The sequence below is a fragment of the Triticum urartu genome, chromosome 4A, assembly GCF_056163025.1.
Source record: "Triticum urartu cultivar PI428250 chromosome 4A, HENAU_Tu73, whole genome shotgun sequence".
Classification (NCBI taxonomy): Eukaryota; Viridiplantae; Streptophyta; class Magnoliopsida; order Poales; family Poaceae; genus Triticum; species Triticum urartu.
The window spans coordinates 341,257,293-341,275,098 of NC_141876.1; the positions used below are offsets into that span (position 1 = coordinate 341,257,293).

A 17,806-nucleotide genomic window follows, 5' to 3' on the forward strand; every position below is an offset into this window, starting at 1 on the left:
TCGAATTAAAAGAATTCTTTAAATATAGAAAATCATTTTAAACTTTGTAAATTCATATAAAATAATCCGTAACTCGGATAAAAATAATTTATATATGAAAGTTGCTCATAAAAATCCAATGAATCCGGATACGCGGTCCGTTCATCTATCACATGCCCCTAGCATACTGAAGATGGAACCGTCCCCTCTCTTTTCATCTATCCGGAAAACTTCAAACACCGGGAAAACCCCTCCGGATGTTTTCCCTCTCTGTCTGCAGCGTCTAGCACTGCGTTAGTTCACCCCTAACACCGTGCATTACCATGTTATGCTTTATGATGCTTTGTTTGCTTTATATTTATTGTTTCTTCCCCCTCTTCTCTCCGGTAGACCCCGAGACCGAGGCAAGCCCTGTGATTGACTACGTCGACGACGACACTTCTTCCTTTCCAGCAGAGCTTCCAGGAAAGCACCCCCCCTTTGATCATCCCAATATCGCCCATTCCATTCTCTCATGCTTGCATCAGATTTTACTACCCTTATTGTTTGCTCCTATTTTGATGCATAGCCTGCTTTTGTAACCTGCTTATTGTTACCTTACTTGCTTATCCTAAACTGCTTAGTATAGGTTGGTTAGTGATCCATCAGTGACCCCCACCTTGTCCTTGTTTCCCCTGCTTCATCATCGACGACTCGATCAACGTGATCGACGACCAGAGCCCGGCACCTCACATCACATCACGCCCTTTTTGTTGCTCAACTCTACAGAGTTACCATCGAGTGCCGAGGGTGGAACCTCATACATCATTCTTGATGAGATCTCTATACTGTAGCTATTCGGTCATGGTCATCGAGGGTGATTTCCTCCTTAACCACTTCTGATACTATTCTGTCGTGCAACCCCTCAAGTGTGAACCTCGAGGGTGGTTCCTCTTACGTTCACCTTGATGATTACATCGAGTGGAATCCACCGAGGGTGGCTCCTCAGGGTTCCCTTGGTGTTAGACACATGGTTACTATGACTTTACCATGAACCATGTTACTAAAGACGGGTCGGCCCTGAGGGGTACCCACGCGAGCTTAATTGCGAGTGATGAGGAGTCGGTTGACTTGGAGGGTGCCCGCGAGATGACTACGAGGCGTGGCCGGGCATTCTTAGCCCTTGCCGCAAGTCCTCGAGACGGGGTGACGGGGTCACATCTTTCGTGAGTCTCTGCTTGTTACCGTGCGTTCCTAATCCACTACGATTTGGATATTTGATACGAGGGGCCTCTGGCCTGATAGCGCTAACCATCACGTGGGCATAGTATGGGCGTTCTGCGTCGTATGCATCAGTCGAAGCTTAATAGACGTCAGTAACTGAGCGGCGCGCACCGGGTTGGACTGGAACGCCTCGCCTTGTATAAGGGAGGCTAGGTCTGCTCACCGGCTGCCCACGCAACGTGTAGGAGTTCCCAGGGTGATGGCCCAAGACCCCTGGGGGCAGTGGCGAGTCCAATGGGCAGGCTTCAACAGGCTGAAGCCTGCCCTCGATAGAAAGCGATTGTTTTACTACTAGTATGCTTCGTTTCGGCCCGGACCAACTAGTCCCAGCGCCCAGCCCATCAACTCCCAGCTCCCAGCCAAACGTGTTTCTCGTTCTCGTTCGAGCTAGCAGAGAGCAGAGAAGCGCCACCCCCAATCCTAACCCTAGGCAGCAAGCCCCTCCGCCGCCCCCCGGTCCCCCCGTCTCGACCTCGTACAGGCGCTCGACGGCGGCACGGCCACCTCGTGCAGGCGGTCCACAAAGTGCGCACGTCGATGACAGGCTGCAGGACTCGCGCGACATCGAAGGCCCCTAACGGCCTGACCCTGAGTGCAGCCGCCAACTCGTCGTTGGCCAGAGAAGTGGAGCCGCCAGCTGGCCAGAGCGAGCATTCGGCTCGCATAGCCGCACACTGCCACGCCCCGTTCCAAGCTGAGCGCATCCAATACTGGCTAAGGTATAATTCCCAGTTTGCTTCCAAGTTCCATAATTCCATTCCTTTCTTTAATTTGGCTCATATCAATTACAGTTTGTTTGCTAGTTCATGCGCTATTAGTTGATTTAGGTCAATTACAATTTATTTGCAGATTTAAAAATGAAGAGAAAAACTATGAGTATGCATAGTTTTTATGCAAGCAGTTCAATTACCCCTCCCCAAAGGCCTGCTCCTCCCCCTACCGATGTCGAACCTGAACTTGAACCAACTAATGTGACTGCAAATCCCCTCCCCTTAATTGTTGTGGGCACAATCCCTCCTCCTGAACGCCCAAATGAATCCCCAAATGTTGAGATGAATCATACCACAATTGATGAGAGTACAAACCAACCAAGGCAACCTATACTAGAATTTCATCCAAGTCAAATTATTTCGGATCCAGGACTTCGAATACCAATAGAAGATTATGCTCCTGAAATTAGAAGTGATGTGAGACGAGCTTATTTGTTGAAAGGGAGAAACAAAGCTATTGGGCATAATTTTGAAAAGACAAAGGATGGTAAAATTTGGAGATCCTTTCAACCTGCGTGGTTTGATACGTATGATTGGTTGGAATATAGTGTGGAAAAGGAGGCCGCTTTTTGCTTCCATTGCTTTCTTTTCAAGAAACCATCCCAAGCCATTAGATTTGGAAATGATGTTTTCACAAAAGATGGTTACACTCGTTGGAAAACAGCCCTAAGTAATTTCAGGAAGCATGTTGGTGGTCCATCTAGTTACCACAACATTGCTAAGGGAGATTGTGATGATTTCAACAATCAGAGAGCAAGTGTGGCTACCCAATTCCGTGTGTACAGCAAGGAGTCTGAGATATCTTATAAAATCCGCCTAACTGCATCATTGGATTGTGCAAGGTATCTCATAGCACAAGGTGAAGCTTTTCGTGGGCATGACGAATCCTCCACTTCCATCAACAAGGGCAATTTCAGAGAGTTATTGGACTGGTATAAGGACAAGAAAGAAGATGTGAAGGAGGCATTTGATAAGGGGCCAGGAAACGCACAAATGATTTGTTCCGACATCCAGAAGGACCTTGCGACAGCTTGTGCAATGGAGGTAACCAAAGTTATTAAGAATGACATTGGAGATAAGAATTTCTCAATACTTATTGATGAAGCTAGAGATTGCTCAATAAAGGAGCAAATGGCGGTGATTGTCAGGTAACACATGCCATATTCTAGTGTTTTTTTAAATTGTTCTACTAATGTTTACTAATCTGATTTCCTGATGCATGTAGATTTCTAGATGATCATGGAGTGCTTCAAGAGTGATTCCTTGCAATTAAGCACATCACAAATTGTACATCTGCTGGAATTAAAAAAGCTTTGGTTGATGTGTTGGAATATCATGGTTTGTCAACTTCTAGGCTACGTGGTCAGGGTTATGATGGTGCTTCCAATATGAGAGGGGAATTCAACGGTTTGCAAAAACTGGTTAGAGATGAAGCTCCGTATGCATTTTACGTTCATTGCTTTGCTCACCAGTTACAGTTGGTGGTTGTCAATGTGGCTCAATGTAGTCCTGCTATTGCTGATTTCTTTAACTATATTCCGTTGATAGTTACTCAAGTGTGTTCATCTTGCAAAAGGAAGGATGCATTACTTGCCAAACATCAAGATGAGTTGTTAGATTTGATGGAGAATGGAAAGATCACAGCCGGAACCGGGCTGCATCAAGAATCTAACATAACAAGGCCAGGAGATACTCGTTGGGGCTCACATCTCAAAACTTTGCTTCGTATATTCACAATGTGGAATGCTGTGGTGGAGGTGCTAGGAATTGTTGTGGTTGATGCCCGAGAACACACATGTCAAGGTGGAGCTAGAGGTTTGCTTAAAAACATGGAATGCTTTGAATTTGTGTTCATCATGTTGTTCTTAATAAACTTGTTGAGCAACACAAATCATCTATCCCAAGCTTTGCAAAGAAAGAATCAAAACATTGTTGAAGCCATGCGTTTGATCTTGGATGTGAAAGAAAGCTTGCAGAGCATGAGGGACAATGGGTGGGAGTCTTTATTCTGCCAATCCAAGAACTTTTGTGAAACACATGGTATTGATGTGCCAAACATGGATGATCTTGTTGGAGCTATGGGTCAATCTGTTCGCACTAAGAATAAGGTGACTCGACTTCATTATTACAAGGTTAGCATATTCAATGTTGCCATTGATGCAACTATCACTGAGATGAATCACCGATTCAATGAAGTTTCCACCGAGTTATTGGATTGTATGTCTTGTCTTAATCCAGCAAACAACTTCTCCAAGTTTAACGTTGACAAACTTATTCGGCTTGCTGAAATTTATGATGAGGACTTCACAGAAGCTGATCGGTTAATACTAGGAGTAGACCTCCCAAGATTTCTTATGAACATTAGGAGAAGTGAGGAGTTTAATGGATGTCGGGATGTGTCCACACTTGCTCGGTTGATGGTTGAAACAATGAAACACACATCTTTCCATTTGGTATATCGCCTCATTGAGTTGACACTTATTCTTCCTGTGGCCACTTCATCCATTGAGAGAATATTTTCAGCAATGAAGATAATCAAGACAGATTTGCGCAACAAACTATCAGATGATTGGCTAAATGATTTGATGGTGTGCTACTGCGAGAAAGAGATATTTAGAAGCATTCCTGATGACCAAATCATGATACAATTCCAGAAAATGAGGGATCGGAAAGGACATTTGCCTCATGAGTTTCATGTGATTTCTTAGAGGTATTGATGCCACTGTTACTAGTTTCAATACTTATTCGTTCATGACTTATTGTTATATCACTAACAAGTGTACTAATGTGAACAGATGGCTTGCAGGAGGTGCCTTACGCATACATTTCTATATTTTGGTGTGAAGGTGTTCTATAACTACAGTACTAGTTAGTAAGAGCAACATTTCATTCTCCTTTTTGTTGTTACTTCTCTTGTACTTTGATATCTTGTGTATGAATTGTATTAACATTTCTAGTATGGTTAAACATGTTATTACTATTGCTCTTGAAAATTTTCATGTCTTTTTGAGCACTGGTTTGGCAGATATTATCTTCGCAATACCAATATTAGTTTAAAATTCAATTGTTAAAACCTTTCAAAAAGATCCAGTAAATAGTACATGTTTCCAGTAGTATTCCTGGAAAGCTTGAGCACATTTGCACAAATGGCCTAGAAAATAATGGCTATTTAGCTAAGCAGATTCAGAATTTAGTTCAAATTTAATATGTTTCAAACATTCCAGAAAAAATCCAGTAAATACCACATGCCTCCAGTAGTATTCTGGGAAAGTTTGATCACATTTGGACAAATGGACTAGGAGATGATGTTGTTTTTCTTCAAACGGACGTTTCGTTTTTTTTCTCTGTTAACTTTGAGCCCACCCTCCATTTTCTTTCTGGATTCGCCACTGCCTGGGGGCATAGGTTTAGTCCGGCGTGCTGACCTCTCTATTAAGCCTAGGTCGGGGTGCGTCGTATTGTTTGACCAAGGCCGGGCATGACCAAGTAAAGTGTGTCCCGCCGGAGTTAAGCAAGCGTGGTGGGTAAGTTGGTGCACCCCTGCAGGGAAGAAAACATCTATCGATAGCCTGTCCTATGGTAACGGACACTTGGAGTTGTATCCCGATCGAGACAACTAGAACTGGATACTTGTGATGAGAAATGGATAGTATGGCTCTGGGATTGCTTCCTCGCAGGGGTCGAGGAAGGTTCTCTGGGCGAGGTTGATGACACTCCTACTACTTTACTTTATGCTAGTCTGCACTCTACTAATGCTACAAGACCACTGAAGATGCTAAAGATGTTAGTCTTTGATAGGACTAGGCTATCCCTCTATTCTGGCATTCTGCAGTTCAGTCCACAGATACAGCCCATTTCATTGATACCGATGCATATGTAGTGTAGATCCTTGCTTGCGAGTACTTTGGATGAGTACTCACGGTTGCTTTGTTACCCTCTTTTCCCTCTTCTTCCTTATTTCCGGTTGTTGCAACCAGATGGTGGATCCCTGGAGCCAGATGCCATCACCGACGGATACTACTACATGGAGACCGTCGATGACCAGGAGTAGTTAGGAAGTCCCAGGCAGGAGGCCTTGCCTCTTCGATCGTTGTTGCTTTTGTGCTAGCCTTCTTAAGGCAAAACTTTTTTAACTTATGTCTGTTCTCAGATATTGTTGCTTTCGCTGACCCTTGTGTTTTCGAGCTGATGTATTCGAGCCCTCGAGGCCCCTGGCTTGTAATATAAGGCTTGTATTATTTTAATTTGTGTCTAGAGTTGTGTTGTGATATCTTCCCGTGAGTCCCTGATATTGATCGTACACATTTGCGTGTATGACTAGTGTACGATTGAATTGGGGGCGTCACAAGTTGGTATCAGAGCCGACTGCCTGTAGGATCCCCCTTTCCAACTCCTTGGCCGAAGTTGAGTCTAGTCGTCCAAAACTGTTTTACTATTATGGCTGCGTGTCTTACAGGCCCACGTCGCCATTGGGTGGTATTAGGATCTTTTATTCCTCGTCTATACTCTGGGACTGTGATCTCTTGTCTATTCGGGTTAAACATTTTACTAACTTTGACATTAGGCTCTCGTACCCACTTCCTCCTGGAGAGCCCCGACATTATCAATGATCGCTTGCTTCGCCAGAAGATTTTGTAGATACTCCTCGATGTTTCTCGAGACATTATGCCAACTGCCTCGCAGTCTTGACCACTGGTAACCTCCGTGAATAACATCCTTGCCACTTGTACCTTCATCCCTAGTTGCTCCTGTTATTACAAGATACCCCTAGTACTCTCCGTTGTTCCGAGAATCCTTTGTGCCTTTTGCTTTGCAGCTTCTTTTCGCACTGCGGATAATTCACTTAACCGGGGTTCGTTCGTCCCCAGTTGTTCATATGCTTTCCAAAATACTTGAAAATGCTATCTGGTCTTTCAAAATCCTCTGTAGCCTATTGCTCTTGATTCTCCTTGCCTACTTGCATTAGGATTAATTCCATATGTCTAGCAATATTCTTTAAAATTCTTTTTGATTGTCATTCTGTTCCTATGGATTCAGCGTGTGTCCAAATACTCGCAATCATCAATTAATCCTTGGAAATTTTCTTCCCGGCTCAAACATCCTTCCAGATATGAGCTGGTTCTTGCCCAATCTAGATTTGATCAGGTGCACCTCTAAGTCTATTCAACTTACCCACCTTTTGATCAGAGCCTCTACTTCTGATCCTTCGTCTTAAAATCATAATTCCTTTGTACCCAAGCATCGAATTATTCATACGTTTCTATAAGTCGATGCCTTGGCATCCCCTTCTTCATCTGATTGATTACCGATACTCACATCAACTCTGTCGTGAATCGCCAGATCCATTGCTAGGTTGTTATCCGACAGTGTCCTTCACATGCAAAATCTTGTGAGTTTTTCCCTGATACATAATACCTTCGGTAAATTGTATCATCTGCTTTGACTTTGATACTCTACTTTCGAACTTGTATCTTTTGCTTGGTTGATGGTTGTATAGATTCGTAAAAATGCCCCGATGGGTTGAACTTATGCCTTCCATAATCCATGTGAACCCGAGAGTTCTCATGAGTCTTACTCTTCTGGTACTTCGCCAGATAAATCTTCTGCACTACAATTTCTTTGTAAACGAGGAGTGAATGAAAGGTTATGCATTGAAGAAGTGGGAGTCGACCTTGAACCTTTGTGTTCATGCCCATGGAACCGATGTAGAAATTATCATGGAAGCTGCTCATAAAAATAATTATTTATTTGGTACAAGCTCATCTTGTATCCATGAATTGATCCTTTGCAATCATGGTTCCAACCATATTTCCTCCTTGATTCCATTTACTGGATAAGTTAAAACACATATCCTTTGTAAATCATTTCCCCCGTTCAACCTCTACTCCGATTTACCTTCCGACATTACACCTAGTACTTGAAACTGGAAAGTTTTATACCCCATCACATCATTCCTAGCCTGATCGGCTATATTTTTATCGTGTCAACTTTTAACTGTGCTACCTAGTCCTTGTGCCCGGAGCAACTTCCGACGATGAGCTAAGCTTACATCGATCTTCCTCATCTTATCATTTCACCTCGAACAACAAGCTTGACTTCGAGCTTGTGTCGAATCCGTGGTTCTCATAGCCTTTCACTTCATCCTTCCTTTTCTGCTCGATGGCATCTTCATAGAGTCTCATGACTAAATTTGTCGTGATCACCCTCAACACTTTGGCTTCTTCAAAGATGTCAATTGAATTCATGGCTAGAAATACCATCCTTGCCTCTCGATGATTTGTGTCAGCATCGACAACATTCTTGTCTCCCCCAACACAAACTTGATCATATTAATTTTGGGAATACATCCTTTTTGACATGTCGATGGATTGCTACTGAACCCATCGGCCACCTCCTCATCTTTTCCCTGATAAAATAGCATGATATGTTCTAAAAATTCCGATGGATCCTTTGTGTTCCCAAGGTCCGACCTTTACCTGATGACCATGTCAATGCTATCCCAAAGCATGATTGTGGTACTCCGAACCTCTTTAAAACCATTTGGAGGCGCAATGCTAAATGTTTCTTGATCACTTATCCAAACACTGTTGTATGGGTAACGTCATGAATTTCCTCCCCCCTTTACCTAAAAGGTAATCTACTACCTTGTCATGGATGTCATCCTCTGCTTGTCCTTGGGAATAATATACTCCTGATATTTGTGTTTAAACACATTTTCCTTTCCATTGTTCTGATTAAGTTAATAATCACATTTTTTCCTTTCCCTTGTTTTGTTTAAACCTTTCTTGTGATCTATATGATCTAAGCAGTAATATTCTTCTGCTTAAATAAACATCTTGGTGTACAACTCTTACAGTAAAACCAGGGTACTATTTTTGTTGACATTCTGGTAACCACCGATGGACGAGAACTTTGCCTAATGGTCCGCCTCGTTCCAGTGATCAGGAAAATGTTTCTCTTCGTCCCTCGCCCTTGGTACCAACGTTGATGCCAACATAATTGACAGGCTATCCTATGACATGCCTTGCTATCATATCCGTGCAAGATGTCGCCGCTTTTCCTACTTTGAACACACAAGGTGGGCCCATAACCCACAGTTCCACAAGATCAAAACCTGACTCTCCTGTACAACCTTGATTCTGAATTATTCTTTGCACTTGGCTTCGTATGTAAATCACGAGCTAACTTCCTCACCATGATTCATTCCGGTATCAGAGGCAACATTATGCCTCATTGCTTTGAACCCCTTCTTCACCTGTTATAGGCATCAACTTGATGCCTACCTAGTTGAAACTTGTTGAACCTCCTTATAGCACTCTCAATTTGTTTTTTGATGCTTCTAAAATCTCCTTCCTTGAGATAATTGCGGGATGCCAATCCTATCAAACACCTGTCCTTATGGTTTTTTTCTTTATACCTTATTCATAAGTATGGTGGCGTTTCTGAAGAAAGGTTAACGACTTCATCATGATGCCCTGATGCACTGAATTGAAGACATCAACGTTATGGATCAACCTCTTCGATGAGAGCAGCAAGAAAAGAAGATCTGTTAGAATTTTGTAACCAATCCTTTCCCCCTTACTCCACCTCTTAAATCTCGGGACGGGATTTTTTGTAGTGGAGGAGATTTGTAACACCCCGAGAATCATGCTATATAATCTCCCTCTAACGGTGGCCATGTCATCATGATTACAATGCAAATTGCCACTTGTCCAAAATCAAAGTCAAATTCATATTTAAATCGCAAGTGAAATTATTATTTCTTTGAACAGTAAAACTAAAATGTTGACATTATTCTATAATTCCCTTAATCATTTTTCATGTTGAAGCCAACCTTATTTGACCCACCAATTAATCCTTGGCAACATATTAAAGTGGTCCAACGGCAACTATTATGGGCTTTTAAATATAAATGAATGTTTATATTTTTCCCCAACCACTTGAAAACTTTTATGCTCTCTCAAAATATTCCCCACTAATTATGCACCAAATTTCAAGTTGACCTAAATTCATTTGCTATGGGAATTAAGTAGAAAGCAGTACCGAAATATTGAAACAGAGAAAATAGAGAAGGGGCTAAGTGCACACTGTCCATTGGAAAGCCTAGTGCTACAGTTCCATGGCCCAAGCCCACCACGGCGTTCTCTTTCTTCTTCTTCTGTATAGAGAGACAGAGCCATGGCCTTGGCATCTGGCCGGCCGTCCACGCGTCCGATGAGATCGTGTTGAGCATCCACGACACCCTGAGATGGATAAGACCGCCCCTCCTTCCCAAAACCCTACCATCCCCTTTTCTTCCCTCTCGTGCCCCTGTTCGGCCACCCCCCGCGCTCCCTGACCATGTCCACAAGCTCCGCAGTGAGCTCCTCTGTCGATTCCCCCTTTCCCCCTTTGATGCATCGCCGTAGTCGTCGCCTTATGCTCATCCATGGCCGTACCGTGCTGTACGCGCCCTGCTGCCTGCTTGCGTCGTGCTCACCGCACCCGTGACCCACGGCCCGGTCGCCCCGTGTGCGCCCCGGCCGAGCCCACATGCGCGCTCGGCCACCCCAGACCGCGCCCTCGCCCGAGCTCCCATGCCGCAGCTGCTCTGTCGCTTGCAGCCACAACAGCTTCGCTGCCTTGCTGCTCCCTGTCGCTGCTGCTCGTACTGATGCTGTTGCCCGCTGTGCACTAATACTGCTCCTTGCGTGCCGCTGCGCTGCTCCTTTGCCAATGCCTTGCTGCTACTTAGCTGCTACCGTTGCTCTTACTTCTCCTGCTGCTCATTGCTTTGCCATGGCCGTGGTGTTGTGCAGTGTAGTGTGTGCGTGCGTGAGTGTGTGTTCTGTGTGTGTGGCCGGCCCAAATACTTGTTTAGGGACTAGTTTAGTTAGTTAGTCTAATTAGTATTACTAGTTAATTAGTCCAATAGTAGATGACATGTGGACCCATGGTTAGTTTAAAGAAAAATAAATTTTCAGAAAAGTCTAAGTCAATGACATGTGGCCCCCTAACTGTTCATATGTTGACTAGTCAACATTTGACTGGGTCAGCCCAACCCCACTGGTCCCACTGTCATACACTACGGCTAGAATAGCACTAGGTGACAAAAGTATTTTGCTGTTTTATTTTCGAATTAAAAGAATTATTTAAATATAGAAAATCATTTTAAACTTTGTAAATTCATATAAAATAATCCGTAACTCGGATAAAAATAATTTATATATGAAAGTTGCTCAGAAAAATCCAACGAATCCGGATACACAGTCCATTCATCTGTCACATGCCCCTAGCATGCTGAAGATGGAACTGTCCCCTCTCTTTTCATCTGTCCGGAAAACTTCAGACACCGGGAAAACCCCTCCGGACATTTTCCCTCTTCGTCTGCAGCGTCTAGCACTGCGTTAGTTCACCCCTAACACCGTGCATTACCATGTTATGCTTTATGATGCTTTGTTTGCTTTATATTTATTGTTTCTTCCCCCTCTTCTCTCCTGCATACCCCGAGACCGAGGCTGGCCCTGCGATTGACTACGTCGACGACGACACTTCTTCCTTTCTAGCAGAGCTTCCAGGCAAGCCCCCCTTTGATCATCCCGATATCGCCCATTCCATTCTCTCATGCTTGCATTAGATTTTGCTACTCTTATTGTTTGCTCCTATTTTGATGCATAGTCTGCTTTTGTAACCTGCTTATTGTTACCTTACCTGCTTATCCTAAACTGCTTAGTATAGGTTGGTTAGTGATCCATCAGTGACCCCCACCTTGTCCTTGTTGCCCCTGCTTCATCGTCGATGACTTGATCAACGTGATCGACGACCAGAGCCCGACACCTCACATCATATCACGCCCTTTTTGTTGCTCGACTCTGCAGAGTTACCATCGAGTGCCGAGGGTGGAACCTCATACATCACTCCTGATGAGATCTCTGTACTATAGCTATTCAGTCGTGGTCATCGAGGGTGATTTCCTCCTTAACCACTTCTGATACGACTCTATTGTGCAACCCCTCAAGTGTGAACCTCGAGGGTGGTTCCTCTTACGTTCACCTTAATGATTACATTGAGTGGAATCCACCGAGGGTGGCTCCTCAGTGTTCCCTTGGTGTTAGACACACGGTTACTATGGTTACTACGAATTTACCATGAACCATGTTACTAAAGACGGGTCGGCCCTGAGGGGTACCCGCGCGAGCTTAATTGCGAGTGATGAGGAGTCGAGTTGACCTGGAGGGTGCCCGCGAGATGACTACGTGGCGTGGCCGGTCATTCTTAGCCCTTGCCGCAAGTTGGAGACGGGGCAATGAGGTCACATCTTTCGTGAGTCCCTGCTTGTTACCGCGCGTTCCTAATCCACTACGATTTGGATATTTGATCCGAGGGGCCTCTGGCCTGATAGCGGTAACCATCACATGAGCATAGTATGGGCGTTCTGCGTCATATGCATCAGCCGAAGCTTAATAGACGTCAGCGACTGAGCGGCGCGCACCGGGTTGGACTGGAATGCCTCGCCTTGTATAAGGGAGGCTAGGTCTGCTCATCGGCCGCCCACGCAACGTGCAGGAGTTCCCGGGGCGATGGCCCAAGACCCCTGGGGGCATAGGTTTAGTCCGGCGTGCTGACCTCTCTATTAAGCCTAGGTCGGGTTACTTCGTATTGTTTGGCCAAGGCCGTGCATGACCCAGTAAAGTGTGTCCAGCTGGAGTTAAGCGAGCGTGGTGGGTATGTTGGTGCACCCCTGCAGGGAAGAAAACATCTATCGATAGCCTGTCCTATGGTAATGGACACTTGGAGTTGTATCCCGATCGATACAACTAGAACTGGATACTTGTGATGAGAAATGGATAGTATGGCTCTGGGATTGCTTCCTCGCAGGGGGTCGAGGAAGGTTCTCTGGGCGAGGTTGATGACACTCCTACTACTTTACTTTATGCTAGTCTGCACTCTTCTAATGCTGCAAGACCGCTGAAGATGCTAATGATGTTAGTCTTCAATAGGACTAGGCTATCCCTCTATTCTGGCATTCTGCTGTTCATTCCACAGATATAGCCCATTTCATTGATACCGATGCATATGTAGTGTAGATCCTTGCTTGCGAGTACTTTGGATGAGTACTCACGGTTGCTTTGTTACCCCCTTTTCCCTCTTCTTCCTTATTTCCGGTTGTTGCAACCAGATGGTGGATCCCTGGAGCCAGATGCCATCACCGATGGATACTACTACATGGAGACCGTCGATGACTAGGAGTAGTTAGGAAGTCCTAGGTAGGAGGCCTTGCCTCTTCGATCATTCTTGCTTTTGTGCTAGCCTTCTTAAGGCAAAACTTTTTTAACTTATGTCTGTTCTCAGATATTGTTACTTTCGCTGACTCTTGTGTTTTTGAGCTGATGTATTCGAGCCCTCGAGGCCCCTGGCTTGTAATATAAGGCTTGTATTATTTTAATTTGTGTCCAGAGTTGTGTTGTGGTATCTTCCCGTGAGTCCCTGATGTTGATCGTACACATTTGCGTGTATGATTAGTGTACGATCGTCACAAGTGATAAATTTTGTTATGTTCTCCGCTTGATGTTCCCTTGCACTAACAATGCAGCTAAATATGAGGCCTTGCTCCATGGTCTTCGCATGGCTAAGGAGATGAACCTAAGCCGGGTAAGGTGCTTTGGTGACTCAGATTTGGTGGCTTAACAAGTCTCTGGGACTTGGGATTCTAAGGATCCACTCATGGCGGCTTATCGATGGGAGGTGGATGTTATCGCTGGTCACTTCAAGGGTTATCAAGTCGAGCATGTTGATCATAGAAAAAATGAAGCGGCTGATGCCTTAAGCCGATTGGGTTCTCAACGTAAACCGGTGCCGCCTAACGTTTTTCTTGACATTTCGCATAACCCGTCGGTCAAGTTACCTACAGAGGTGGATTTGGCTATTCCTGACCCGGAAGCTCGGTTGGTGGTGGCTCTTCATGTAATTCTTGATTGGATAGTTCCGTATTTCGCTTATATGACCTGGGGCGAGTTACCTGCGGATGAAACTTTGGCCAGGCAAATAACCCGACGGTCCAAGTCAATGACTGTTGTCAATGGGGAGCTACATCATCGCAGTTTCACAGGGGCGTTTCAACATTGTGTTTCGTCTGAAGAGGGCTGTGAGATTCTACACGAGATTCATGAAGGAGATTGTGGTCATCATGTCGGTTCAAAGTCTCTCGTGGCTAAAGCTTTTTGTCATGGGTTTTATTGGCTAACGGCTCATGCTGATGCTGAAGACCTGGTCAGTAGGTGTGATGGATGTCAGAAATTTTCACAACGAGCCCATGTGCCAGCTCAAGAATTAAGGATGATTCCAATTACTTGGCCGTTTGCAGTTTGGGGGCTTGATATGGTTGGACCTTTCAAAATACCCAAGGACAAAAAGACACATCTCCTGGTGGCGGTTGACAAATTTACAAAGTGGGTTGAGGCAGAGCCGGTCAGTAAGTGTGATGCATCGACGACGGTTCAATTCATGAAGAAGGTGATCTTCCACTTTGGCTTTCCACACAACATTATAACAGACAATGGCACTAATCTTTCCAGGGGTGCTATGAAAGAATTTTGTCAACATGAGCATATCCGGCTTGATGTGTCGTCAGTGGCTCACCCCTAATCTAATGGTCAAGCTGAAAGAGCCAATCAAGAGATCCTGAGAGGCATCAAGCCTTGGCTTATGGTTCCCTTACAAAGGACGTCGGGTTGTTGGGTGGAGGAGTTACCTTCCGTATTATGGAGCATTAATACCACCCCAACAGACCTACGGGTTACACGCCTTTCTTCATGGTTTACGGAGCAGAGGCGGTTCTCCCTAGTGACATCCGTCATGACTCACCTCGTGTAGTGGCTTATGTTGAAGCTGACAATGAAAAAAGCACGTCAGGAAGCACTTGACCTATTGGATGAGGAGCGTGACATCGCAGCGGCTCGTTCGGCGATTTATCAGCAAGATCTGCGCCATTACCATAGCCGCCGGGTTAAAACCAGAACTTTCCAAGAAGGCGATCTGGTGCTCCGGCTTATCCGAGATCAAACTGATATGCACAAGTTATCCCCACCTTGGGAAGGACCTTTTGTGGTCAGTAAGAATCTCAACAATGGGTCCTACTACCTTATCGATGTTCGAGAGCACAAAGACTCACGTAAGTCGGAGGAGGAGACCCACCGGCCGTGGAATATTGTTCATCTTGGGCCCTACTACACCTGAGCCACTGGCTCTTCTGATGTACATATTTTGACAATGTATATATTATCATCAATATAATAAAACTGGCATCCTTGTTAAAGCAGGGCCTCTGTCGTTTTCTCTTTAAAATAACGAGTTTTTGATCACTTGGGGGCTATGCTTTATAAAGCGAACTTATGATTACCCTTTGGTCTGGCTTATAGGCCATATATATATATATATATATATAACTTGGGGGCTTGCTACCCAGGTTAAAGGGACCAAAGAGAGTTTGTTGCAGAAGCACAACTCAAACATACGTGCCCCTTGAGCACAGCTCAAAATACTGCTTGGGGGCTCTTTGTTCTAAAGAACAAAGAGTTTTTATAACCCTTGTAATAGGCTTAAAAGCCAGGCTTGGAAGCCAGGTGTATTCACCTAAAACCCCGGGTTATCCTGCCTTTTAATTCTGCCACTCCGCCCAGGTAATCCTGGAACGACCCGCCGTACTTTTGACAATTCAATCTTATACAGACCCTGAACTTGTCAAAGTTAAAACGATGATTGGTTGTGTGAGGTCTGGCTTATAAGGTTTGTATACAGGTTTAACTCAGTGGTTGTGCGGCCCGTGAAAGCACTTAAGTTTTAGGCCTGGCCGCCTATGAAAGCCTTGATTTTTTATTGTTCGATTTGAATATTTTTGAGGTTTTTTTCTCATGTGACATAGTCATACATGGTTAAAAATCCGATGAGGACTGTGATGCCTTATGGTTTATACATGAAAATACCCGGTGTTTATTAACTCGGCCCGGCTTTCGATCATAAGTCGCCAGTATGAGATAAGATAATATCCGGTGTTTATTAACTCGGCCTGGTTTTGTTCATAGTCTGACAATCTCTGATAATTATCAGTGCTCAAATTTTGGGTTATTACCCTTACTGCACTGGTTTGGTAAACCAACAGTGTGATCAAATATCACAGGTATGATATATTTTAAATTATATGGTTATTGGGGGAGTCCTGGATTAGGGGGTCTCCGGACAGCCGGACTATATCCTTTGGCCGGACTGTTGGACTATGAAGATACAAGATTGAAGACTTTGTCCCGTGTCCGGATAGGACTCTACTTGGCGTGGAAGGCAAGCTAGGCAGTACGGATATGGATATCTCCTCCTTTGCAACCGACCTTGCGTAACCCTAGCCCCCTCCGGTGTCTATATAAACCGGAGGGTTTTAGTCCATAGGACAAGAGACAATCATACCATAGGCTAGCTTCTAGGGTTTAGCCTCTCCGATCTCGTGGTAGATCAACTCTTGTAATACTCATATCATCAAGAATAAACAAGCAGGACGTAGGGTTTTACCTCCATCAAGAGGGCCTGAACCTGGGTAAAACATCGTGTCCCCTGCCTCCTGTTACCATCCGCCTAGACGCACAGTTCGGGACCCCCTACCCGAGATCCGCCGGTTTTGACACCGACATTGGTGCTTTCATTGAGAGTTCCTCTGTGTCGTCACCGTTAGGCTTGGTGGCTCCTTTGATCATGGATAGCGATGCAGTCCAGGGTGAGACTTTTCTCCCCGGACAGATCTTTGTGTTCAGCGGCTTCGCACTGCGGGCCAACTCGCTTGGCCATCTGGAGCAGATCGAAAATTACACCCTTGGCCATCAGGTCAGATTTGGAAACTTAAACTACACGGCCGATGTCCGCGGAGACTTGATCTTCGACGGATTCGAGCCCCGGCCGAGTGCACCGCACGTTCTTGATGAGCATGATTTAGCTTTGCCATCGGACAATGTTCAGGAGATCGCACCGACAACTGCTCCGACCCTCAATTCGGAGCCTATCGCGCCATCCGAGGACGGAGGGATAGACCCCGCCACGGAGGCCGCACTCTCAGCAGCGATCGAGCCGAGGATCGACCTTACCCTTCACGAGAGCCGTGTTGCTAAACTGCCGGATTCTTCTCCGGCCACGGACTCCAAACCGCCTGCGCCCGTTCCTATCGAATCCGATTGGGATCCGATCATGGAGTTTACCTCCGCGGATATTTTTCAGCACTCGCCCTTCGGCGACATACTAAACTCATTAAGGTCTCTCTCCTTATCAGGAGGATCCTGGCCGAACTATGTCCGGCAGGATCGGGATGCGGATGACGAAGAACTTCGCCGCCCACCCACCACCCACTTAGTAGCCACTGTCGATGACTTAACCGACATGCTCGACTTCGACTTTGAAGACATCGACGGTATGGACGACGATGTAGGAGACGAACAGGAATCACTGCCCACAGGGCATTGGACGCCCACTTCATCACATGACGTATACATGGTGGACACACCAAAACAAAACGACCACGAGGAACGGAAGGACGCAACGGAGAGTTGTCCCCTCGAGAAGCAGTCAAAGCGGCGGCGTAAGCGCCGCTCCAAATCCGGCCTCGGCAGAAACAACGGTCATATAGACCCAGCGTTAGAGTAGGGTGAACCATCGCCGGACCACGGCAACACGGAGAATCAAACCGAACAACCCGACTCTGTCAAAGATAATAGTCCGGACGACATCACACCGGACAGACACCCAGAGCAACAGAATGCCCATCAAAGGCTTGTTGCCAC

The 17,806-nt window shown here is 45.4% G+C and overlaps 1 protein-coding gene across 1 annotated transcript; it reads left to right on the top strand.

Moving 5' to 3' along the window:
• Positions 1-3,558: 3,558 nt before the first annotated feature.
• On the top strand, positions 3,559-4,720 carry LOC147975784 (uncharacterized). The gene has a single exon (XM_087519675.1). The coding sequence runs from the start codon at positions 3,635-3,637 to the stop codon at positions 4,718-4,720; it is 1,086 nt and encodes a 361-aa protein (XP_087375801.1). The 5' UTR covers positions 3,559-3,634.
• The last annotated feature ends 13,086 nt before the right edge of the window (positions 4,721-17,806 follow it).

Coding starts and splice junctions, on each gene's coding strand:
- LOC147975784 (XM_087519675.1), top strand. CDS start 3,635: ATGGAGAATGGAAAGATCACAGCCGGAACCGGGCTGCATCAAGAATCT.